Genomic DNA, 26,732 nt, shown 5'->3' on the forward strand with positions numbered 1-26,732 from the left:
CAGCTCCTGGCCGAGCCCCCCACAGCTCCCCTCCACCTTGGGCTGCCGGAACCCTGCAGTTCCCAGCCACAGGCAGAGGGGAATCCTGGATCTCCAAGCCCTCACAGGTGGTGGGGGGCCCCAGAGCTCCCGCCCCCACATCTGCCCAGTGGCTCCCCATTTTGTCATGGATATTTTCACGGCCAGGTCATGGGCTTCCATGAATTTTTATTTTATTGCCCGTGATCTGTCCGTGACTTTAACTAAAAATATCTATGACAAGATCTTAGCCTTACCGATGATTATTAACATCCCCATTTTACACTGAGGCAGAGACAGATTAAGTGATTTGCCCAAGGTCAACTAGGAAGCCTGTCACAGAGCCAGGAATTGAACCCAAGTGTCCAGTGCCTTCACCACCAGACTATCCTCTCAGATAAACTTCCAAACTGAGCTGTGAAACCTTTTGAGGATTCACGCATGGTAAGTACAATGAATTGGGCATCCTTTGTATCTGTATTTGCAGAGCACAGGGGAAGGAACTGCACTAGATTACATAAACAACCTCAGGTAGCTAAACCAAGCAGAAATGAGCAGCATGTGTCTTTGGACTCCTCAGCCTCTTTAGCACAGAACATTCACCACTGGGCAGAATGTCTCTCCCATGAAAGTAAACAAGGCATGGCTTGCTGGAAAATAACAAAAGGTATATTGAACTTGCTGTTTGGCAGGGGAAAACATTTCCCTGAGTGCTGAGGGTCTGAAAGAAGCCTCTGGCTAGCTTTTTATTCATCATGTCTAATTTTGTTAGTTAATCCGGATCTCCAGACCCGTATTATATTTTGGCTAAAAGTGCATTCTTAAAATACACTACAGCAACTGTAATGCTGTTTCACCTGAAAAACACACAAGAAAAATATATTAGCTTTTTTTATGAGTCCTGGCAAACAGGCACAGGAAGATGGAAAAATGACTAAAACCTCCTAGTTTAACAACTTTCAAGCCCCAGACAACAGCATGGTGCTCTGTTTTACCAGTTTCTATATAAGGTGCTGCAGTCTTCTTTCATCCATGCCAGCCAATGACAGGCACCCTTCTTAGGATATTTATGGGTAGCTGGAATGACTTGCCTTCCAACCCCGGTTCCAGATGTTCTCCACCTACTTGCCTTTTAGCTAGTTCACTGGTTATACTATGCTAGCTACTCAGTGAATCTGAAGACCACGTAGCAATATTTTTATTTCTTAAAGAAGATCAGACAAGAAGCAGGAGGCAGATAAATCTTACAGAAAAAGGGTAGGGGAGTTGGGGAGTTTACTCAACTTTTATTATCCTGAACCATGATTGCAACCGAATTTAAGCTATTTCTGTTGGTCAATGGGTACTTCTGGCAGTAAGGGTTAAATGGGGACCCTGACTGTGTCATTCACTAGGTTCTGGGAGCTCTAGCCTTTAACCTTGCTTCATCTGTAAGATGGTAGAATAAACCATCCTCCTGCCAAATGGGAATCAGGTTTATTATCCAGGACTGATGAGTCTTACAGAAGCACCCATGCTCTTTGGGAAGCTTAGTGGCACATCTAGCCCAGTATCAGGCAGCAGGTCATTGTTGGGACTGGGGTATTACTGTGATTTCTGAGGGACTGGGTTGCTCCCCTGAACTGAGATGCAGTAACAGGAACAAGGAGCAGCACGTCACAGGCAGACCAGGCATCTCCCCATCCTATCGACTTTCACCACTTCTTGCCCTCTAGTTTTAGTTAGCAATTGGGGCATAGTTTAATACAGCTGTGGCCCTCCCTGCCACTTTGAAGCAGTTGATGCCTGTGTCTTTGGAGTATGCGCTCCGTGAAACAGATTTGATGTGAATGCAGGGGAATATCTCCTTACAGAGACACAAATTAATGCCCTTGACAACAATACTGGATCAATTAAGAAAGCTCAGACCATTTAAAATTGCAAATGTCAACAGTGAACCACAAACAGAACTGAAGAAGCTGCAATTCTGAACCGGTGGGAAGAGGAGGGGAAGGAACTATGTTTTTGTGGTTAAACAAGGAATGGAAAAAATTTGCCACATAAAACAGCTCTTCTCCATCTACTTCAAAAATTTACAGTTGACTTGAAGGTCAGGGTATATAGCTACACCCCTTCCAAGTTAAGCTACTGGAACTAGAAAGTTAATTAAAAATCATTAGAGATCATTAAGAGTCTGTTAATGATCCATATGTTAGCATACAACTTTATAACTTGGCTCCACCTGGCACTTCCTTACCCATCATCAACTTAGAGATGAAGTGGGACCTAACAGAGCATGTCAGTCTACTTATAAACATACACAATTAAATACACTGAACTGTACCTTGCTCATGAAAAATGTTGAAGTTTTTAATCAAATCCCTGCGTCTCTGGCCTTAGATTTGTGTATTGCTTTTATCAAAATAGATTTGGATTTTTTTTTTGTTGCTATACGTTTGACTTCAAAACAACTGGCAAATAATCTTGTGTATGTCTGTAACTGATAAAGTTATTACTTATAACTTTATCACGAACTGTTTAACATTGAAAATACCAGAAAAAGAAAATCAAATCCTTATTCAAAATCCCTTAAAAAATTTCTTCCTACAGGTTAATTTAATGAAAAAAAAAAAAGAACTAAGAGAACTGTTAAGATGGGCACACAACCTCAATGGCTAATATTATTGCTGTAAGCCAAGCATTTTCTCAGCCCATCCCCTATTGATGGTTACTGTCTTTTTGTGTCATGTCCAATATTAGATTGTAAACTCTTCAGGGCAGGAACCATGCCTTGTTATTTATTCTATCAACTTCTTCCTACACATTTGGGTGCTGTCTAATTTATAATCATCATCATCAAAAATATTATACAACTATTGCAAAGTGACAAAACGAATTAAAGAACATCTATGACCACATTTCTGTTTTTGAAATATCACCAATGTGTTTTGCAGAAGAAAATTTAACAATTCATTTCCTGCCAAAGTATGTTATATATGAGATTATACTATAAATTACATTCCTTTGTCAGTTTTCCAAGGCAGAGAAGTAGGTTTATATAAAACCTTTGCATCAGCACACATGGGCCAGACTACATCCCTGCACAGATGGGCCAGGGAAAAAGAGGGGGAATAAGCAGCCTCTGCCTCCCTGTTATGCATCTACACAGTGGCCAGCCACAATCCTGCTCTTTGCACTCCTTAGCTCTGCTCCCCCTCTTCTGTAACACACAGTGAACTGCAGTTAGCCTGGCCTCCTTTAGTAGGAAGGAAGGATGGTCATGTGGTTAGGCACTGGACGAGTGCTCAGGTGATACAGATTCAATCTGCAGCTCCGCCACGAAGTTCCTGTCTGACCTTGGGCAAGTCATTCAGACTTGGATTTTCAATAGTACCTAACTTCCTCAGGCTCCTTTGAAAATCCCAGTCCATCTTTTCGTGCTTCAGTTCCCTCATCAACTGCTTGTGTTGTCCTTTTTTCCCCCCCTTTGTCTATTTTATTGATTTAGATTATAAACTTTTCAGTGCATGGACTATTGCTTAAAAGGTGCTAGTACCCTGGTGCCCCAATGCTGATGGAGGCCTCTAAGTGCTACTCTAATACAAATCAGTGTAACAGTCCACGGTCAGATTACTTCTGGGAACTGGTGCTAGTGCTTGCCACATCTACACCAAATTCCCCTGGCTCTTCAGATATGGTGATGGAAAACCACAATATCGTCATTAGGCCCTGATCAAATGCCCAGTGAGATCAACAAGAGTTCGATTAGCTTCAATGGGCTTTGGATCAAGCCTAGAGTGAAAAGTGAAACACCAATAGGAGACAGTTTTCTGTAGAACCTGCTCAACTTGTATTTAACCTCTCCTCTGAAAACACACACACAAAAGGGTTAAAATGATAGCTTGGGCTAGGTGTACATACATGTCCAAAAGACAGAAGTCACAAAGTGCAGCTCTTATGCTCCAATCTTTGGCTCCCCCCAAAACCTATGCAGTTCATACTCCACAGCTTTTCCTTGTACGAAGGACTTTCCATGGCAGGCTCAGATGTTGGGGATGAGGGTTGTTTGGCATGTAGCCTCTTGTCTTCCCACAACACCCCCATTCCGTCTCCTGCTCATATTAATCATGCTCCTAGCATGAGTAACGGGAATGGGTAGCTGCTGGGGCACATTCAGGACATTTTTAGGCTGCGGGGCTCATTTCCCCCTACTGGCGTTGGGCGATGCGAACTTCAACCATAGGAGACATTGCACCACTCAGAGATCAGGGGTGCTGGAACAATTTGTAGAGTGGGGGCGCTGAGAGCCATTCAACCAAAATATAAACCTTGTATATGATGGAAACCACTTCAAGCTAGGGGGTGTAGCAGCACCCCTAGTTCCAGCACCTATGTCATAGAATCACCCCACAGAGGAGTGTGGTGTTTGAACCTTGAAGGGAGGACAGTTTTAACTTCAAGTTGTGGCTCTGTAGAGGGTCATGTCTGGCTGACTGAACACCCCTCCCTAAATAAAATTTCCTCCCATTTGGAAGGCTTCAAGTACTGCGAGGTATGTTTACCTAGTTATCCATACCACCACATTTGGACCAAAATGTTCAGCTTTGGCCATCTTCAAGAAAGATGCAGTCAAGCTGGATAGAGCACAGCACAAAAAGATGATACAGAGAGAAATACATGGAGAGGTTTTTACCAGAGAACAGACTGACACAATTGGGATTATTTAATATAGAAAAGAAATAGATCAGTACTGATTGAGTTACTGAAATTAATTACATCATAAACCTTGAAAAGCTACTGTATTTGAGAATACTGGACAGAGCCACTCTAGGAGACAAAGATTTAACTGATGAAGGAAATTATGCAAAAAGAATAAAAGGAGGTATTCATTTAAAGAGAAGCAGTGAATAGGGTAAACTAACTTCCAGTTGAAAGGGAAGCAGTAGTAGTATATTTAAGCAAAAATGGGATGGCTGTGTGGGAGTAAATTATTTAACTCAATCAGTAATAAAGTCTGTTCTGTACTTCGGAGTAATCAACTATCTTCTTTGGAGGGCTCAGGACATTTTTGCTGATTGTGCTTTCTTCTGGATATGAAGTTTCTCTGTTTGGTTTTGTGCCTGTGAATGGCACAAGGGCAGGATTTTCAAAGCACTCAGCATTGGCCTCATTGAAATCAACGGACTATTGACTTCAGTGGGGGTAGAGTTAAGTCAACAATGAGCACTTTTTAAAATTCTACTCCCCAAAACTATAAAACACAGATATGTAGAGTGGTCACCAACTCTTTACTGCCATGAAGGGCTAGCTAGCTCATAGAACTAATAAGTTCTGTAATAAAGCAAGCAGCTCTATGTTACCTTTTTTTTTAAAAAAAGCAAGACACATTTTAGTAATAATTTATTAGTTCTGGCATTGATGTCCTGCAAATAAAACTACATTATTCTTATCATCATCATGAATAATTGCATTTAAATGCAATTTAAGTTGAATGTTATTTTATTACAGCATCTTCTTTTTATTCCCATAAAAGACCACGATTAGGCATATTCGGAGGCATTTAAGAGAAATATCAGTATTAATAGCTGCCATGCAGGTAAGCCTTTTGCACAGAGTCTACAGTTGCAATGCATGGTGTGGAAAAGTCACCTCTTGATCCCCATACTGTAACCTCTTTTCCTGGAACAGTGCTAATTCCACCTCCACTTTCTCCATCTGTTGTCTGAGTACTGCTATAACATTATGGAGTGACTGCAGTGCAGAGGGAAATGAAAGAAGGGGATGACAGGAAAGATTGGAAAAAATTGTAATCAGAAGACCCCCCCCCCCAAAAAAAAAAAAGAAAAGAAAATAAAAAGAGTAAAGCAAAAGAACTGAAGGGTCAACCACTTGTGTTACCTGTTTCAGGAAACTTATTTAAGAAACCAAGCGATGCTTCCAAGCAGAGTCAGAGCAGAATTCAGTTTCAGCAATACGCATTTACTGTGATCATTTGGGTCAAATGTTGCCTCCCAAAAAAAAAAAAAAAGCTTGCCATTCGTACCGACGTGTTTACTGCTCAGCGAGGTCTTTAGTTTGTAAGGATCAGATCACATTGTATCTTTTGTGTTTTTTTGTCTTAGGAAAGAGTTTCACATTTTACTGCGTGTCACGGGGGTGAGTAAAGAACATTACAAGTTGGGGGAGTTCTAAGAACCAGTCGATTATAATGTGACTGACCCATCACAGCACTACCAATACCAAGAAGAATTCAGTCTGCCTGTGCCAGATGGAGATTTTATTTCTACAGCACTGGGATGCATGGCACTTGTCTGAACTGGTTAAGTTCACTGCTTTTAGGCAATAGCAATCGTTCATATAAAACTGGGATCAGACTGCAAGGAAAAGGCAACAGAACTCTAAGCAAGCTCTGCTCATAGCTCCACAGTAGCTAGATGTCTTTGCTAAAATGATGAACATTGACATTTACATTATCATCATCAGCCTTCAGAATGAGTGCACTATTGAAGTTAATGGGGCTTGTCATTCCTCCCAGAATTACATTACTGTTTCTTTCTTTCCACAGATTCATTCACGTTTGGAATCCTACCTTTGCAACGTTAAGGGTAAGAAACTTAAAGTTTCTTTTTATAAAATCAGAGCTTAAAATGGCCTGCAATAACTTGTGCAGCCACCGGAAGATTGTTGGCATGGTATAGCTCACCACTATGGGGTGGCTCAATTCACCCTCGCTGTTACCACATGGAACTGGGCTGGCCAGTTTGAGCCTTGTAGCAGAAAGCCACGGTAAAAGAGTCAGTTTAAAAATTAAAACAAAAAAGTGCAGGTACTGTGCATAACAAGCCGCATGCTGAATGGCTTAACTCTGGTGAACCTCACCAGAGAGCTCCATCTTCCAAAAAGAAATTAAAACACACATTTGTTGGGCACATTATAGGCGTGATTGTGTTAGCCTAAAGGGAAGTGAAGGACTGGCCCCTTCCCTCCCCGCCCCCTACTGGGAGCTCTGGGTGGCATTCTGTGTTCAAAAAATGGTACAGATTTTGCAGTGAAGACAAGGCCAACAGCTCTCCGGAACACAGAGGTAACATACTCATTTTTAAGTTGCCACTTCTTAGCCCATGTGCAGCAAGAGGAAGCTGAGCCATGGGTTGCAATTCTGCCTGCCCCTGATTCAAGCCGTTCATTGTGGGAAGGGCTCTATATATTCATCTCCTCGCCTCCCATCCCTGTGCACCCACGTAAAAGTCTGGCAGAATCCAGACCTAAGTGAATATCTGCTGGCATTTTGGATATCTGTCACACATTTCAGACTCTGGGTGAAAAGCTGGCTTCTCTGAAGTCAGTGGCAAAACTCCCATTGACTTCAATAGGGACAGGATTTTACACTCTGACTTGTCAAATGAGTGATATTTAAAAGAACTGTCAGATGCTGTCTGGCTCTCACTAAACATCAGCGAGAAGTCTTTCATTACAAGAGAATGCTTGAAAATCTGCCGTGACATACATGAGCCACACTCTAAAAGAGTGTGACCTCCTAGTTTGGAGCACAGCAAGGCAAGGTACCTGTTCATTCCCACCATGAGCCCGTCCATCTCAAATCCCATTTCTTTCTGACTCAGAATGACTTGAATTTGGAAAGTTATTTTTGTTAAACTGAGAGAAAGTTTCACGTAACTTGAAACCACATGAAGCTCTGAGGATCAGTTCATCTGTTTTACTCACCTCTGTGTCTCCGTATCTGTCTTCGTAGTCTAATCGGTCCTTCTCTACAGCGGTTAGCTTTAGCTTCAAATTGGAAATTTCTGTCATAAGGTTCAATTTCTGAGTTTCAAGAGATGTTCTACTCAGAAGTTCCTGATTCAAGATGAAGAGGAACAGAGAGTTATTCTTCTGAGGGGGAAAAATTACATGCTTAGCACCACATTAAGATCGGCCCCAAGAAATAGAGAGCAGGAAACTGGCCTTCCTGCATCTAGAGGCCTCTTGGAAAGAAAGGCAGGACTCCTCCTCCAATCTATCAAGCCAAAGAATACCAGCCATTGTTAACCTGGTTAACTGAATGCCTGTCTTGACTGTTGACTGCTGCTTGTCTCTTCAATCAGGACTCAACTTCTAACTCTAGTTTAACGAGGGATTTTCCCCTGGAATGCCCAATTCCACCCCGTTAGGAAAAGGACGTGAATAATGGACATCCCCAGGTCCTGTGCAAGTCAGTTTGCTCTAGGCCTGACAACTCAGCAGCCATTGAGAGAGATAATCCTTGAACAATAGGTGGCTGCGGGTCGGATGCAGTTAACTTGGATGCATCGAGGATCATGGGTAGTGGGGTGATCGCTGTCAGACCCAGGAACAGCTGCCCCAACAAACCTGCTGGTTGTCACAGTTGCCAAGGGCAGCAAGTAGAGTTACAATAAATTAGAGCTAAGAAATAACACCCATCCTACCTAGGGCCTCAATCCAACTCCCTTAGAAGTCAGTGCAGGGACTCCCATGAGAGTAGGACTAGATCCTTACTCTGCAGGATAGGGCTGACATGACTCAGAATAAGAACGATTTTAACAAATAAAATAGAACTGTAAACAAGAAAGTTATCACTTCTTCACGTGACACTATAAATTCCAAAATTTTGTACTAAACACACCAGTCTGACAGAAGCAGACAAAACAGTATTCAGTGCTACCGCACAAATCTACTAAGGACAGACAGTGAGAGAAATGAAATTGCTCTGGCTTCCTCGCAATACCTGCTGCAGCATCTCTTCTGTGGCATTCAGCTTCTCCCTGTGCTCCTCTAGGCAGAACTCTAAATCTCGAATCTTTTCTCCTTGTGCTTCCACCTGGTCAGTAAGTACACTTACCTGTAGAGTACAGAAATATGAAAATCCGTAACTACCTTGAATTTATATAGCACCTATCACCCTGCAGGACAAGGAATAAATAATAAGAGGCAACCTCTGCAATTACAGCACATAGGAGGCGTTCTGCAATAGTTATGCTGTATGTGCTGAGGAGGAACATAAGACTTGCCATAGTGAGTCAGACCATGGTCCAGTATCCTATCTCTGACAATGGCCCATACCAGAGCTTCACGGGGTGTGTAAAGAACAGGGCAATGATGGAGTGGATCCACCCTTGTCTTCCACTCCTGGTAGCTAGAGGTTTAGGCTCATCCCAAGCCTGGGGTTGCATCCCTGTCCATCTTCACTAACAGACATTCATGGACCTATCCTCTATGAACTTACCTTTTTTGAACCCAGTTATACCTTTGGCCATCACAAAATCCTACGGCAATGAGTTCCACAGGTTGTGTGTTGCATTAAAAGTACTTCCTCTTGTTTGTATTAAACCTGCTACCTATTAATTTCATCAGGTGACCCTTGTTTTTTGTATTGTGTGAAAGGGTAAATAACACTTCTCTATTCATTTTTCCTCACACCATTCATGATCTTATAGACCTCTATCATATCTCCCCTTAATCATCTCTTTTCTAAGATCAACAGCCCTAATCTTTTTAGTCTCTCCTCATATGGAAGCCATTCCAGATCCTTGATCATCATTTTTGCCCTTCCTGAACCTCTTCCAGTTCCATTATATCCTTTTTGAGATGGGGCGACCAGAACTGCACGCAGTATTCAAGATATGAGTGCACCATGGGATTTATAGAGTGGCATATGAAATTTTCTGTCTTGTTTCATCAGCAAACTTTGCCACTTCACTGTTTACCCCCTTTTCCAGATCATTAATGAATACGTTGAATAGTGTAATACAGGTCCCAGTACAGATCCTTGGGGACTCCGCTGCTTACCTCTCTCCATTGTGAAAACTGACCATTTAGTCCTACCCATTGTTTCCATAGCTACTGAGGACTTGTTTACACTTGAAATGCTACAGCGGCACAGCTGCAGCACTGCAGATCCACCACCATAGCATTTCAGTGTAGACGCTACCTATGCTGATGGGAGGCATAGGTAATGAACTTCCCCGTCAGAGGTGTAGCTAGGTCAACGGATAGGTGAACACTGGGGATTATGTCAGTTTAACTACTTTGCTCAGGAGTGTGGATTTTTCACTACTGATTTTTTTAGTGTAAACGAGACCTTTGTTTCCTTTTGGTGAGGAGGAGAAAAAAGAAATCCACTGGCCTGCTGAAATTTCAGTGGGATTTTTGGTAGGCAGATAGTAATTGTCCAAAGCTGCAATTCAGTCAGGATCACAGGGCTTCATACCTCCTTTTCTGAAATATACTATGAGTTCTTAAATGTCCACAATTGGTTGGGGTCTCATTAGAGTCTTGTCTGGGAATCTGCAGGTCTACCAGCACTATGCCTTTGAGGATCATGCTACTTCATTATTTTACTATCAAATCAGATTCAAAGGTATCTTCAGCTGTATCACCAATGTCATTTTGTAGGACTACCTAGCCCATCCAGCTATTGAGCAGCCCTGATCCTACTTAGCTATTATTAGTTACTTTACAATGCCCAGGATACTAGCTCCATCATATTACAGGTAAGATGACCTGATGCCTGCTCTTACAATTGTCAGACCTGATGCAATGAAGAAGGTTAACAAAAACAAAAGGAAGAAGTTAAAACAAGAAGGACCAGGAGAACATCAGTCAGATTATGAATTTACTCCATCTAGCCTTTCCTGAATAAAGAATTTAAAAAAATAGCAAATAAAAATACATAGATCTCTTAGTTGTATAATTTCTTTAAGGTGTCAAAGACAACGTGGGTCTGAAGGAGGGATATGAATCAGAGAAGGTAGAGGCCTTGTGAACAAGCTCATCTAGCAAGATTAAATAAACTCTCAGTCCAAATGTTGCACTCAAAGCTTCTCATTCAGTCATTTAAAGCACAATCCATACACAGAAGAGGAAAAAAACCTAACTTTGGAAATGACTTACTTGCAGAACAAGAGATTCCTTGTCATTTTCCAGACGCCCTAGCCTTTCTTGATATACATCTCCATTACCAGATATATGTCCATTAGTCTGAAAAAGAAATTTAAAAAGTGTGGTTTATATGCTATCATATTCTTAGCATTTTTCATCAATAAAACTCCAAAATAACTGAACCCTAGAAACTCCAGCTACATGCAATATCACTTCAAGAAAGAGGTTTAAATATAAAAATGATGGGCTAGATCCTCACCTGGTGTAACCTGTGGTCAATGGAGCCATGCTGATTTACACCAACTGAGGATCTGGCCCCAAATTCTCTGCTGCTGTAACTCCACCAAGTGCAAGTTACAGTAGCAGAGATTTTGGCCCACTAAGCATTACTTTCGGCATGTAGACTTTGATTAATAGACGAGGAAGCAATAAAGGGAAATAAAAAGACTGTGCTCTACAAAACCCCACTAAAAGCACTGCTTCTGTTAGCTTTTTAAGAGAATGTATTCATTTAAAATTAGCATCTCTTCAATTTATTTAAAACAGCATCTGTCACTTTTCTCAAGCAAACTATCATCATCACCCGTGATCCCTTGAGTCAAGGACGAGCTCTACCACAGATTTACATATGCGTCTTGAGTGACTCAGTAAATTATCATATGAAAAGTAAATAAGCATTTCCTTAAAGCTAAAGCACGTAGCAATCAGCAAAAAACATTGGCTCTAATTCTGCAGCAATAGACAGAACCTAAATCTATTCAGCCTTAAGGTTCAAATTCATTATGCAGCCCGTAAAGAGACCAGATTTTAGATACCAATCCAAATATTTATTATGGATAAAAATTACACTGTATAGTGTTGTTAATTTGCACAGTTTAAAAACAGATTTTATTCCTAACATTTTCCCGGCCTAAAAGGGTTACAATATAAAGAAAAGACACAGGGCTACATGTTCAGCACAAGAAGCATGTGGGGACTTAAAGACGAGAAGGAAGAAATTGGTCCTCTGTGACTCAATTGCCCAAGGTCACTTATTGCACATTCAGCATTTTAGAAATATCTGCATGATACAGTAGCATTCCGAGACACCCTGGCAAAGAGATGAGTACCTCAAGAAGCTCACCAAGTGAAAAAACAACACAGCCACAAAATATCCCATCTGAGGTGAAACAAAATGAATTATTTCAAATGTTATCATTACTTATGAGCAACATGCTGCATGATAGTACATACAGAGTAATTTAAAAAAACCCCACACAATACAGGGCAACCCTTCACAGCCTCAGATATATTTCACTGTGTAAGCAAAACTTTGTATTGTGAATACATTTCTTTAAGAAGTTGCCTCAGTTTGAAGAAAAAATTATGTTGATGCTACCCAGGAGCCCAGAAACTGAAAACACAGCAGGAAAATGAATCAACCGAGAGACCTCTTTTTCATAATGATTCCACCAGAAAAACGTAAACTATCTTAAATAGAGAACAGAATCTGATTTAATTCTTTCACGCTCATCATTATTTCAAAGCATTTTATAATATCAGCAATGATTAAGTTATTTTTAAAATAGTCTTCCTATCCTCATATAAATCACTTGGGAAAGCGTGGGAGCCTGATATAAGCCAATGAAGACAATGGAAAGACTCCCATTGACTTCAGCAGTCTTTGGATCAGGTCCTGTTCCTTTCCTTCTTTTTGTCTTCTTAATACATACTAAAAGAAATTCCCCAAGCTGGGTCTAATGACCACCTGCATGAGTCAGCAGAACAGCCCTGCAACTCCATGCATGCTCCAAGAATCAGACATCCTGTTGTACTCTCGCAAACTGCAGTACAACATTCAAAATATAATGGAGGACTGCTCAGTTTAAAATTATAGAAATATTAAGCAGTTAAAGGTTAAGTCCTCAAGAAATTGGGGTAAATCCTGCCATTTGCTACATTGGAGTGTTGTGGCAGAGGGTGTGTTGCTTGTAGGCACCTTGGTGTACCAGGGAGATACTGCATGGTAAGAAGAATGTATCACTTTCCCAGAAAGGCAAGAATTTCTGTCATATACTCAAGCAATCAATATCTGGCACCAGGGTCAACATTCTCAGAGGAGCAGGAAGCGTGCCCCAGAGTACACTGCAGCTGTCCATCATGTGTACTCCTGTGCTCGAAGGATTCCTGATGCAGAATAACCTGCCAGTATCTCTGCTCATCCTGGCTCTGCTGGATTCTAAGCACCAGGGCAAGGCTTAGCCATTGTCTGTGTTCACATAAAAATGTTCTGGCGTTCACTGGAATTTAGCTGAAGTAATCGGGATTTACCTCACAGACAATTGAGAAAGACAGGCCAAACAAGTCCAAGAGTTTCCCAAGTAAACTCTTCTTGGATATTAAAGGGAAGGGCTTTCTTTTAAATTACATGGTGTGTGAATAATGTGAAAAACAAATGTTCATAGCCGGTGCTGCTATTTTGTAAATCAGTGTTACATATCTGGTATCTGTTTAGTTTTCTGAAATCAAAATGGTGAAAATATTTGATCAACATTTTCCATTGCAGGTTCTATCTATCTCACGTGCTTATGCAGCCCCATTACCACTGTTAGCCTCACAACACCCATATGAAGTGGGGAAATATCATCCCCATGTTATAGATGAAGAACTCAAGCACAGTGAGGTTAAGACTTGCTCAAGGTCACACACAGTAGCAGGGAATTGAACCTAAGTCTCCCAAGTGCTAGGCTAGCACCCTAACCACTGGCTCATTCTGCTTCTTTTCTGTGCAAAATCAATACAGACTGACCCCAACGGAAATCTACATACAGAGCCATATCTTTTTTATGGTGCTTATTCTAAAGCACGAGAGTCTTCCAAATATGGGTGAAAACTGATGAGGTGTGATAGCATTGTTGGTCAGTACAGCATTTTGCTAGGACACTTCATTTCCAAGCTCGAGAAGAAAGTTTCCTCTCTGTCCCAGATGGTCCAGGCTTGGCGTGTGCTCAACAGTGAATTTTCTCCACATCATTATTTTAAAAAGGCTTCAGACCATACCTGGAGCTGACAACTTTTTTTTTTTTAAAAAAAAAACACATTTAAAAATGTTGCCATAAACCCCTGCCCAACAGTAAATAGATGGGAATCCCATTCAGGGCAGAGTAAGTCTGTATTCTCTCTTCCCCAACAAGCAGATTTTCTTTTATTGTACTGGCAATGACAGGTTTTAACAAAACTGCCAAATCAACCAAACCCAGAAACCTTTTGTAAATCCTGTGTAAAAACAGAGAGTTGACTGAAGGCAGGTCAAAACTTAAAACGCTGTATCAGCACGGTCGCACCAGTGCGTAGCTTTAGTGCTTTAATGAAGACGTTCTAACCCTCCGTGAGAGGCCATAGCTACGTCGAAGGGAGACGCGCTCTCCGGCTGACACAGCACTGCCTAGCCGGGGGTGGGGGTGGATGAGGTTGGTATAATGATGTCACTCGGGGAGGGGGGGTGAAAAGATCACACCCCTGAGCAACGTAGTTATACTGATATAGGTCTGTAGTGTAGACTAGAGTGGATTAAACCAAGGTCTCATGCTCAACTCAATGACGCTTCTCTGTCTATCATATGATAGCACATACAACCATTTCTTCACTTTCAGAGAATGTTCTAGGCAGAACCTTAATGATTTTCATGAAAACTGGAAAAACCGAAAGCGGGAAATGGGGGACACCCAGAGTCCTGTGAATCCAGCTCCAACTATCTCTCCAATTGCCTATACCTCAAAGAATGGGTTGACGGCCGCCATTAAAAACTTCCAGAATAACAATATCCTCCCCTCAGCTCCGCCCACCCTTCCAGAGTTTAAAATGATGACACCCTGAATGACGTGTCTCCCAGGAGAAAGGAAAGGCAGAAGAAGGGTGGAGGGAAAGGGATGGAATCAGGGTGTATGCAGAGCCTCTGGCAGATTGGGGTGGGGGAGGAGAATGGGAGACCTGGTATGGAGAGGAAGGGCAAATGGGGGGCCACAGAGGATGGGGGGAGAAAGGGAGTAATAGGGAGTCCCTGAATTAGAGGGGGATGGGAGAGTGGTGTACATTGAGCTACTCATGAGAGACAGGGAATGCTGGAATGCAAAGACCCACTGATGTGTGCAGTCTGCTTGGCCTACAGAAGGAACAAAGCACACTCTAGTAATAACTTCACCCATTGCTGAAAAGCAGCCTCCTCTGCGTAGGTCACGGCAGCTATTTAACAGTGCACAGCAACAGTACACAACAGTACAGAAAAGCAAGCTCAGAATACTTGTTTTCATAGAAACTTGTGAGAGATTTAGGTCAGTATTTACAATTTACCAAAAAGTGTTTGCATTTGCCAGGAGAAGTCAGGATTTACCATTTGGGCATTTCTGGACTACTTCATGTAGTCCAAAGCACATGAAGAATGAAAATACAAACTTTTCTTCCTTTCAAAGAAAGCTTTCCTCTACCAGTAACTTAGGGTTTACTATGTGGATTCTGGAGGTTTTGTGTTAAAAAAAGATGTTTTGGTGGGAGGAGAGAATGCAGACTTACTAATATTGGCTTTAATGCTATAAATAAGTGAGCAGTCCTAATGAAGTAATTGAGACGACTCACAAGCTTAAAATGCTTTGCAGGATCAGGTCCAGACTACTTAGAATCTTGCAGGATCAAGACATTACTAGTTAATAAAATCACAGACTCAGCACAGACTGCAGCAACCCACAGCAACAATTGCAAAAATACATTTTAAATGAGTATGCATAGATTTCTTTTTATACACACTTCTGGAGGGGATAGTCATGTGATAAAAGATATCCTGCACCTTTTGCTGTTTAATCTGCCCTCTACCTACTAAAACTTATTTTAACACGCCAAAGCACTGAGCAGTTTCGAACAGGTGCCATTTTAAAGCAATCTGCCAAAGAAGTGTTGCATTATTTTCCCTCAAATATAGAATTTCCCTCAAAAATTAGCCTCACTTATGGCCTATGAAGGGTGATATTTTTGTTGTCCATCTCTGAACCTCTCTATTCCTGCCCCTCTTTTTTTTTTGTTTTTGTTTTAAAAGATAAAATAACCAGAACTGAACACAGCATTCCAGCTAAATATTTGCTTTATATTGTGTTATATTCCATTATAACATATTTTATTCCTTTCTTTATATGGGTACATCCTAACATTTAGTTTTCTATTTTCAACACTGTTGCACATTGAACAGAGGTTTTTCACTGGGCTGTCCAGTGACACACTCATGTCTCTTTCCTGAGTGTTTGCATTAACTTAGAACCCATTAATATATATAAATAGCTCAAATTATTCCTTCCAACACATATTACTGAGCATTTGTCAACTCTAAACATCTGCACCATGATGCCCATTCATCTAGCTTTGTTGGGTCCCTCGAGTTCCTCAGATCTTCTCTAATCCTGATTAACCTAAACCATTTTGTGCCACCAGTAGATTTTGCCACCAAACCATTAACCCCCTGTTTCTATCTCACAGGATTGTGTGCTGTGTCAGAAAAGGTATTACTGACATTCATTTGGGATGACCCACAAAAATCATGTATAGCTTCACCACTCATGAGTAAATCTCAGACTCAAACTGTGGAAACCTTTATACCACATCACACGATCATATACATAGTATCTTCCTCCCATTGACTTTAATAGGCTTTGGATCAGGCCCTATATATCTAGCTATAGCTTCCGCTACCTTAATCAGTTTAACTAGTATGTACAGAAGTCCACCTCTTCTCTCTCAAGCCTGCATCTCCTTTGAACTCTTCTTCCTTACAACCCTTGTGATTTTCATCACAGCTATAAATTAGCCAGCTATAATCATAGTGATCTACTATTAAACAGCATACTTTTAAAAGTTTACTGGACATGCCTGTGAAATTTCATCATAAAGAAGAAAAATACACTAAACTAATTTTACTTTTAAAAGGTTTAGCAGAAATGAAAGTGAAACACCCCCACCCACCCCCAAAATGAACTTAGAAGAAAGTCTGAAAACAAGTAAACAGAACCTTACAATTCACCTGAAACATGTTCTAAAAATAAATAAAGCAGCTGCTGAGATTGGAAGGGGACACTATTTCAGGATGGTTAATTCCTTCAGTCACAATTCAGTATCTGCTACAACACAAAAATGCAACCCTTACTGTAATAGTGTTATGTGCTATAGTTTGTTACCCAAACAAATAGCACGACTCAGAAGAAAAACAGGATGTTCTTACCCTTTTTAGTGAAGCACAGTGCTTGTGAATGTTCCAGTTACACTCCATTTCGGTCACATTTATCTTCGTGTATTTTACAGATGTGACCGAACATTGTGTCTAGTTGAGAGACCAAAAGCTGCAGCAGTAGTGATGCAGAGAGCTATCGTACCACAATACGCACAAGGGGGTGCGCCTGTGTGCCATCAAGATTTCCTGAAGCAGATATTTTTGTGGGGAAGCTAACAATGGCCAGGTTTCCTCATCTATCTGGAGATCGTATAGAATGTGGAGCTAGGGTGGGAAGGGAGGCTGTAGGGCGCCTGCTCCCTCATCCATGGAAAGCAGTTTCTCACTAGATTTAAGACATCAAAGCCCCACCCCCCAAAGAGCCTAATTTGTTCAAATTTGAGACATCAAAGCCCCTTCCCTTCGCACTACACAATTTCAGAAAACTAGGTGCTTTCCCACAAAGATCAGCTTCCCCTTTGAGATACCCAAGGGCCTCATCAATTTTCCTCCACTAGTTATTTCCCCCTTCCCCATCTCACTGGCTCATCTGGCAGAGAGTAATAAGGTCTCCCTTAACCTCTTTTGTTGCAGTACAAGCACTTCCCTTCTCAACTCCACAGCTTCTACCAAAATCAGGACGAGCCTCCTTTTAAATGGAAATAATTCAGTTAAAAATAGAGATTCTGATTCTATTTCCTGCTTACAAGTATCAAAATATAAATATGGTTAAAAACACTAGGTTTGACACTCAGATTTTACCGATGGACTATTATTTTAATAGGTGGAAGAGTTGGTGGAACGCATGAGTGCGGAGGCCAAGCATAAATGAAAAATAATTGAAAAAATAGTTGAACATTCTCAAGACTCAAACATGATTTATTTAAAGTTTTAGGAGAAGATGATTTAGAAGTCTGGTTATGTTGTATCCTCACAACAATACCAAATACCTCAGTGTTTTAATTTTTGAACTGCCACCCGCTCAGTATTCAGAATAAGTAATTATACCCCGTCATACTTTTGCCAGCTCTCACAATTTTGTTGCAAATCTCAAAATATTTGGGGTATAAACCCCTAGTTCCTGGAGTCTTGTGATTATCTGAAAATTTAAGCTTTTGTTTATTACCAAAAAAAGTTTGTAGCCTCAGGATTTCAGAAAAAAGTATTGAAACCGTGAACTCTAAAAGAGTCAAACACCAGGATGCGAGTGACAAGAACCCCACATTTTTTACTCATTGAACTCTCATGATTTTTAAGACAATCATGAATTTGTGACCCCAACTCATGATTTTCAGGTTGGCAATACTGTCCTTGTGGCTGCTTGAGAACAGGGTACAATGCATGAACTTGTCAAAGATACCAAGCAAAGCAGCAGGGTAGATGGCTCCCTGCTATTCTCAAATCACTTATTTTATCAAAGACAGACCAAACTTGATAGTCATCCCTAGAAAGGAGGATAATCTTGTGGTTAAAGAGCACTCCACAGCTAGGCCTCTCACGAGCAAAAACTCAATTATGTGACAATTTGTGACATGGGCACTTTCCACTAGGGGGAGGATGGAATCACCACACTCCCTGATCTCTGGCAGGATCCGAATTCAGTTCTCAAGGGGTGAGAGACTAAATGTGCCACATACTATCATAAAATGCTTTCAGGATCTAACCCAGTCAGTCTAAATCAAATAAATCTATCTTATGTCTACACTAAGAAAATCAAATAAATCTTCACTTGAATACAGGATTTTTCCATGAATAAATCACATTTAACGTTTCTTGGCGAGTGATCTACTTCTGCCACATGGGAACCACTCCACATCTTAAAAAGGGCTGATTTATTTCAGTACACTTATCTCAGACAAGCAAATTTATCTTTGAAACCTAATATGTCCTCATAAAGAATACTATTGGTTTTATTAGCTCCCAGGAATCTGGCCATCTTCTGAAGGAATTAACTCATTAAAGAGGAGGCAGAACCTGTAGCTGAGTTTGCGAGAGGACCGCGTTTTTTCATGATGCAATAACAACATGCACGGATCCAGGAAATCACTGTCAGCATCACAAGTCAACTCATTACCAAAAGCTGAAAATACACATGAACTGACCCATGGTGAACATGAAACTTGGCTAAAAAATGGTCACTGGCTGTTAAAGGTCACTGGCTCCTCTGTATAAAAAACACGCAGAGTTACACCCCGACCACCATTAGAGAGGGGCCAAAGATGAAAGGTTTGGATCTAAACTTTGGGGAGCTTAGGTCTGGGGTTCTGGACCAGGCCCATCTTTAAACAAGACACAGCGAGTTATCCCAGAAAGGCACAGGACACTCACTCAACTTGACCATGTTTTTTCTGTAATCAATCAATCAATATCACTTAAAAAGCAACAACAAATCATCCAATTTCAATCTGAAAACTCAACTCAGGAGAAGAGTGAGGTGATGCTCATGGTTATGGGAAAGCATTTTAAGGAACTTGCTAGCAGCTTGAGAGTGCCTGCTACCCAGAGAAGAAGCCAGTCCTGGTAAGAGGAAGGTGCAGTTATGACTGACGGGTGTCTTTAGATTTTGTGTGTTCCGTTTGATTTTTACTCTACATTGCTTAAAGTGAGGCTCCACTCATAAAAGCAATTAGGTAAAACGTATACCTCCTTACTCAAGAGATTTGCTCCCGTGTACCTGTCCCCAGCCAAGGCTGCTGACTTTAGTGACTAAAAAAGGTTTTGCTGCATTTAACTCTTATTAGCACCTTGGAGCCAACTCTGGGAGAGCGAGTTGAATTCTATTCCCTTTTGTGCTTCATCAACAGAATTATGTATCAAGTTTAAACTGAAAGCAACAGAGTTGCAGTGGTACAATGAAGAGCAGAATTTGGTTTGAAATACCTTTATTACCCATGATGATATGCAAGAAGGATAAAAATACTGCCTTTCAATTTGTGGGGCTCATAGTTAGAAATGGATTTTTTTTTTTTTTTTTATTTGCAAACTGGCCATATCTGACCTGGAAAGCACTGAGAAACAAAACCAGACCTATTTACAGAGAAAAGAAACTGTGAATAACTGCTTTGCCCTGGGCACTATATACATTAAGTAGATACACATTAGAATAGAATGAGAATTTTTATTCATCAGCAACAAACTGAAAATCCCTGAAGCTCGGGAAAGGTATGATCTCGTCATGAACGTCACAGCTGTTTCCTACGTCTATGATGAGACACACTGAAACCCTGGATCCCAATACTTCTGAACTTTGAAGAAGCCTGAATCCAGATCTAAACTGTGAATGATTGGGCCCATCTCTAAGTTTAATCACATAAATCCATCCACTTCCAGCATGCACCCAGGGAAATGCCTGCATGATTTCCACCACACATTTTTTTATTCACCTGAGTTAGAAAAGCAGACAAGAAAAGCATCTTGATTCTACCCCGCTGAGTTAATTAACACATTGTGGATTTCAAATGGAGATGTTAAGAGTTCATTTTGTTCAATGGAAACATTAGTTTACCTCTGAATTCCTCAATGGAAACTACTTGACCACTTTACATAAACAACTCCATGAGCAGATGTTACTGCACAACACGTACAGCTGGATCCAACTGGCCATTTGGCACACTCAGCCGTTTCCTTAAAATATTTCACATCCATATTTTAACTGAAAGACTTGTCCTTTGTGTAAAAAGGACATCTGAAACAGGAGGTTCGTTTTGTTTTTAAATGCTTAGTGTGTAGAATCCTGCTCTCCTTCCTTTGCGAGTCATCCCAAAGGGGCTACACATGTAAGTACAGCAGGAACAATTTAGTGTGAGGTCAGGGAAAGCCATGAGGATAACTTGAGACAGCCAATTTCAATATTGTGGGAGTGAAAGAAATCTCAGCTAACTGTACCACATTATACAGAACTATATGAGGCAGGGGTAGGCAACCTATGGCATGAGAGCTGATTTTCAGTGGCACTCACACTGCCCGGGTCCTGGCCACCAGTCCTGGGGACTCTGCTGCCAGCCGGGGTTCCGGCCGCCAGCCCCACTCAGCCTGCTGCCAGCCCCAGGTCATGGCCACGGTCCCAGGGGCTCCGCTGCTGGCCTGGGGTACCAGCCGCCAGCCCACTGCCAGCCGGGGTTCTGTCCACTGGCCCCCTCAGACCGCTGCCGGGCCCAGATCCCAGCTGCCGGTCCAGGGGGCTCCGCTGCTGGACTGGGGTTCCGTCCACCGGCCCCGCTCAGCCTGCTGCCAGCCCCGGGTCACAGCCACAGGTCTGGGGGGATCTGTTGCTAGCCTGGGGTACTGGCCGCTGGGCCCCTGCCAGCTGGGGTTCCAGCTGCTGGCCCTGCTCAGCCCGCTGCCGGCCCTGGATCCCGGCCACCTGTCCGGGGGGCTCTGATGCCAGCCTGGGGTCCCGGCCGCTGGCCCGGGGCTCTGCTCCTGGCCTCAACCTGGGGCTCTGCAGCCAACCCCAGCTGTGGCCCTCTGGCCCCAGCCTGGGGCACTGAGGGGTGCAGACAGGGCCAAGAAGGGGCGCAGCTCAGCATGAATCACATGGATTCTTATTATTGGCACAAGAAACTTTAAATTAGAGTGAATAAATGAAGACTCGGCACACCACTTCTGAAAGTTGCCAACCCCTGATATGAGGAATGCTAATCCAGACCCTTTCCCAGCTAGATCACTACTTCAAATTCCACCTGTGATAGCAGTATTTGAAAGCTGTTACCACCTGACAGCTGTTCAGTGGTCTATGTGAAATGAGTTTGGCGATTTCTTTTCAGTTCTTAATAGGCAGGCACATCTGCATCTCAAAACAACAACCAAAACTGGCACTATTTGGCATCCTTATTGATAGTCTTAGCAGAGAAACTGGTCACGGAGATGGAACTATCTTCTTGCTGATACAGACGGCCCCTCCTGCTCACGAATAAGGCATACTACTGGCAGGCCAGCATAGCAAACTTGTACTGCCCATGCTTTACCTGCAGAGATTTTTCATTCATCACTGATATAATTTACTTAGCACCTTTCACAAGCATTCAAATATTATAAATCAACTTCTTGGACAGCACATGATTAAGTCCCATGTTTACCCCCATTCCACAGAGACATGATATTAGCTAGAGTTGATGTTATTACTGTAAATTACAGACCTTCAAGGTGCTGAAATTATAGATAACTTTATATATTTTGAAGAATTGAATCCCATATAATTCAATCTCTTCCTTCTGATATCAGTGTGTTAACCGCCACTTTGGGTCTTGATCACAGATTTCAACACTGAGGGCTCTGATCCAAAGCCTGCTGAAGTCAATGAAAAGACTTCCACTGACTTCAGCAGGCTTTAGATCAGGCCCTGGGTCATTTGAATAGTATAAAGCAAAAGCTACTTCAGAAACACAGCTCTCCTCCTAGAACCTTCAATAAGAGAAAAGTTCAGCAGCTGTATTATTCCCAGGACCAGTATCTCTCAACTGAGATTTCACAGAACTACATGTGCCACTAGATGGCACCTGAAGTCAAATAGAAGCAAATTCTATCAATGAAAAGCATTACATTCTTACAGGGGCCAATATTCAAAAATGGCCTCTAATTTTGCACACACAACTGATTTTGCATGCAGTGTTGTGAATGTTACTAACAGACTGCAGTCTTAGGAACACAAGAACTGCCCGCTCCCCCCTCCCACGCGCCCAAGGTCCATCTAGTCTGGTATCTGGTCTCCAATGGCAGACAGCACTAGCTCCTTCTGAGGAAGATGCTAAACCTTGCAGTGGGTAGATGTGGAATAATCTGTTCCCTGCCCCTCCTTGCATCAGGTGTTATTCTGATTGTTAACACTTAGGCCACGGCTACACTACAAAGCGGTAGCGTTGCTAGCACAGGCACTGTAAACCGATGGGAGAGAGCTCTCCTGTCAACTTAGTTACTCCAGCCCCCGAGAGCGGTGGTAACTATGCCGGCGGGAGAACTTCCACACCAGCGCTCAGGTCGATGTCATTTACAATCGCTCGGGGATGGCTTATTCACACCCCTGACTGACATAACTTATTCTGACGCATGTGGTAATGTGTATGTAGCCTTAGAGATTGACAAACGCTGAAGAATGAGGTCTAATATATCATTTTCACTTCCACCACCCGAGCTCCCCTGAGATATGTATTCTCCCCTAAGCCACCCAACCAGCACCAAAGGTACTCACAAACAAGGAAGACTTTCACTTGCACCCGCAAGCAAGTACACCAGGAATACTGCAACCAGAAGGGGATTAGGGATGCAAAATTAGTGGTCAGGCTGAGGCCTCTTTGAAAAGGTTGCCCTAAATTATGTCTCTCATATACTGTGCATAATTACTTCCTCTGTGCTTTCCTAAGTCACACTCTACTACAGAGTAACACACTGCTCTCAAATGCAGTAGTAACAAGCCATGGCAAGGGAAAAATTATCCTGCCAAGTACACACTGGGGTTTCTTCAAGGTAAGGACGACAAAACTGGAATTCACAGGCACAGAAGGTAACTGGAACAGATTTGGTCTCCAATATGCAATTTATGCTGAATAATACGATATACCACTAATTTATTTCTTAAACCAACATAACAGTCAAAGATGCTATCATTCTAAAAGTTTTCCTGATAGATTATTAATACCAAAAAGTGTAAACAGTTGGTCTGATCAAAAAATTTCCATCAAAAATTCAACTAACTAAAATTTTCACTAACAGTGTCTGCTTTCCACAGAAAATTTTGATTTTTTCCATAAAAATATAAAATGCCCAACCACTGGAAAAATTTCCCACCAGGAGGAGACACTGTGGTGCATCATGGAAAATGTCCAACCAGGGACCCCGGGCTATAAGGGACAATGAGATCATGAGGCTCTACAGCAGCTTTTCTGAAGCAAATTATTTCCCATTTTGTCCCAAATATTTTGGTTTTCAATTTTTGACTGAAAATTCAGAATTTTTCTGCAAAAAATAAAAACCCATTTTCTGACCAGCTGTAGCATGTAAGACAGGACACCAATATTTTATAAGAAAGTCAAGGGGATATTGTACCATTTGGCTTTGGAGCCATTCAATCAAAGCTTCTGCTGTGGAATCTGGGATCTGACATCGCAGTCCTTCTTTTTCATCTGCTTCCATCATCTCTAATAAACCACGCAAATCCTCCACAAGGTGCAGTGCTCGCAGGCTCCCCATGAATGGAGAGGTAGGGGACTGACAATCAAATATACCATTGGAATACTCCAAAGCCTTGGAACCTAGACAAAAGCAAGCAAGGATTACATTAGATAAGCTAGAAGAGTAAATAAATATATAAATACAATTATGTGACTTGCTATAATACAGCTAGGATGGACAGAGGTTCTCAAACAGTGGTCCGTGAGCTCCATTCAGGTGGTCCACAGATAGTTCCCTCTAAGGTGCACCCCTAGGTGGCTGCATACAAAAGAATGAAGGGCTTCCCACCTTATTAGTGGAGCTGTGCAGGCATGGGCTCCACTAATTAGGTGCCTGGACCCTGGAGAAGATGCACATGTAAGGTGAGGTGGTGGCCTTGGGGGGAATAGGGAGTAGGTGGGAGGGGGCAGTGGGGTGAGAAGAGGGGGTGGGGGGAATTTGGGACGTGCAGGGCTGCGGCGGCCAGAGAAAGTGGCGACCTTCCCCAGCTCCAGGGCTGCGGCTACCCCTCCTTCCCAGCCCCGGCTCAAGGGCTGCCGTGGTGGGGGAGAAAGGGAGAGAACCTCCTCCTTCCCAGCCCCAGCTTGGAGGCTGCCGTGGTGGGGGAGAGGGAGAGACCGCCCTCCCATCCTTCTCAGCCCCAGCTCGGGGGCTGCCGTGGCAGAGAGAGAGGGCACATCCATCACGTTAGAAAGGTAAGACTACTAATATTAAAATATGAGTAGTGTGCTTTTATTTGTAGAACAAAAAAAATTAAGTTTTTTTTAATATGGTGCTTTTATCCAAAGCTCTTTACAATAGTTAGCTAATGGTATGAACAACATTTGGAAAGATCATTCAACATTAAGTGGTCCACTGAGACCCTCAGCAATTTTCAAGTGGTCCGCGGAAAAAAAAGTTTGAGAAGCACTGATCTAGGAGGTTTGGCACCTACAGAGATTCCTAGTGACAAATATTATTACCAACAAAATTCAGACCTGGATCTGGATTTTGAACCTCCCAGTTTTTAAGGGTGTTTGGATGTAGGCTCATCTCCAAGTTACAGCACAGACATAGGTAATTATTCACTGATACTCATCTGGTGTCCTTCTGCTACCTGTAATTTGTATTTTTTCTACAATTTTAATGTACAGGAAACCTAACATGATATATCACGGACTGTATTGCAGCAGAGTAACATGCCAATACAAAGTATACTGGAGTTCAAGGCACAGCTTGGTCCCCTAGCTCCCCAGGCTACCAGAGGTTGGGAATACTATGGAAGAAACATGCTCAGCCCTACCAGTGTTTTGTCTTACTCTGTGGTGATTACATGACCCAAGAGAACTAATGGGTTCCACAGGGAATTGCAGTCAACATTTTTCACTCAAAAAGATAGGTTACCCTGATGTAAGGGGTTGGAAGCCTTTAAAAAAATAAAGAGAATAAAGAGGGAGAGAAAGGAAATATTGAATGACTTCCCCTAAAATTAAAACCCTAAGCCCAAACAAGTTGGATATCGTGGAGTTCACACATTAGTATTAATAAGCAAAAGTTATCATTCACTAACACAAAGGTTTCAAGTGGTACCTGTGTTAGTCTGTATCTGCAATAAGGTGAAGATGCATCTGCTGAAGTGGGTTTAGCCCACGAAAGCTTATACCCAAATATATTGGTTAGTCTCTAACATGCCACAAGTACCCCTGGTTCATTTTACTAACACAAAGGATGTTCACTTTAAAGTTAAAGGTTCAATAAAAAGGGGAAGAAATTCACAGTTAAAGCTGATTTAAATTAGCTTAGCTAATTCTGTCTCGACACTGCAACACACTGATGTGAGACTGTCACATCTGTAACGACTTAATACTGTAATGCCTAGACACAATGAGACATATTAACGACAAAGTATCAGCTTTTGTGCTGTTAACTGTTTCGATATTGCAGATATATGCAGAATGTACACTTCCTTCTAAGCCTACATTTGTCTGGCAGTCTGAAAAATGCAAGCATTCCAACTATTAATTCCCCTTGAGAAAATTAAAAAGAGAAAAATCCCTTGCAGAAGTATAGGAGGTGTTAGGACAGAATTAACAACTCCTTTTCAATATTATTTAAAGGTTTGTAAAGACATACGTAATTAAGTCTTTGGTGCCTTAAACATCCTGATAACCACCCTTTATTTTTACATTAAACCGCATGCTGTCCAAGCCTACTTGGGCCCTTTATAATACAGATGCTTGACCAGATCTGCATGCTAATACCTACTTAAAGATTTTTTTTATAGAGATAGACTATATCAATCCTAGGACATCATTATGACCCATTGTATTCACTGCACATATGTGCCAGAGGTCTTTAAGAAGATAGCATTGTGGAGAAAAGTCAGTTGCAGCAAAGCAGGCACTTTTTGAAATTTTTTAAAGGAAATTATTGTATGTGGGATTGTTGAAGCCTTCATATCTCT

At 41.8% G+C, this 26,732-nt stretch overlaps 1 protein-coding gene across 13 annotated transcripts in view; it reads right to left on the reverse strand.

Annotated features, from left to right (window-relative positions):
* PPFIBP1 (PPFIA binding protein 1) overlaps window positions 1-26,732 on the reverse strand; it is a 179,248-nt gene that overhangs the window by 49,660 nt on the left and 102,856 nt on the right. For all 13 annotated transcript variants that reach the window (XM_037915204.2, XM_043538329.1, XM_037915171.2 and 10 more), the window contains 4 exons: window positions 24,164-24,369; window positions 10,909-10,995; window positions 8,744-8,857; window positions 7,723-7,854 (listed from right to left, as the gene is read on the reverse strand). In XM_037915204.2, coding sequence (XP_037771132.1) covers window positions 7,723-7,854; window positions 8,744-8,857; window positions 10,909-10,995; window positions 24,164-24,369 — 539 coding nt within the window. The remainder of the gene's footprint in view (window positions 1-7,722; window positions 7,855-8,743; window positions 8,858-10,908; window positions 10,996-24,163; window positions 24,370-26,732) is intronic.

The sequence above is a fragment of the Chelonia mydas genome, chromosome 1 (assembly GCF_015237465.2).
Source record: "Chelonia mydas isolate rCheMyd1 chromosome 1, rCheMyd1.pri.v2, whole genome shotgun sequence".
In the NCBI taxonomy this organism is placed as follows: Eukaryota; Metazoa; Chordata; order Testudines; family Cheloniidae; genus Chelonia; species Chelonia mydas.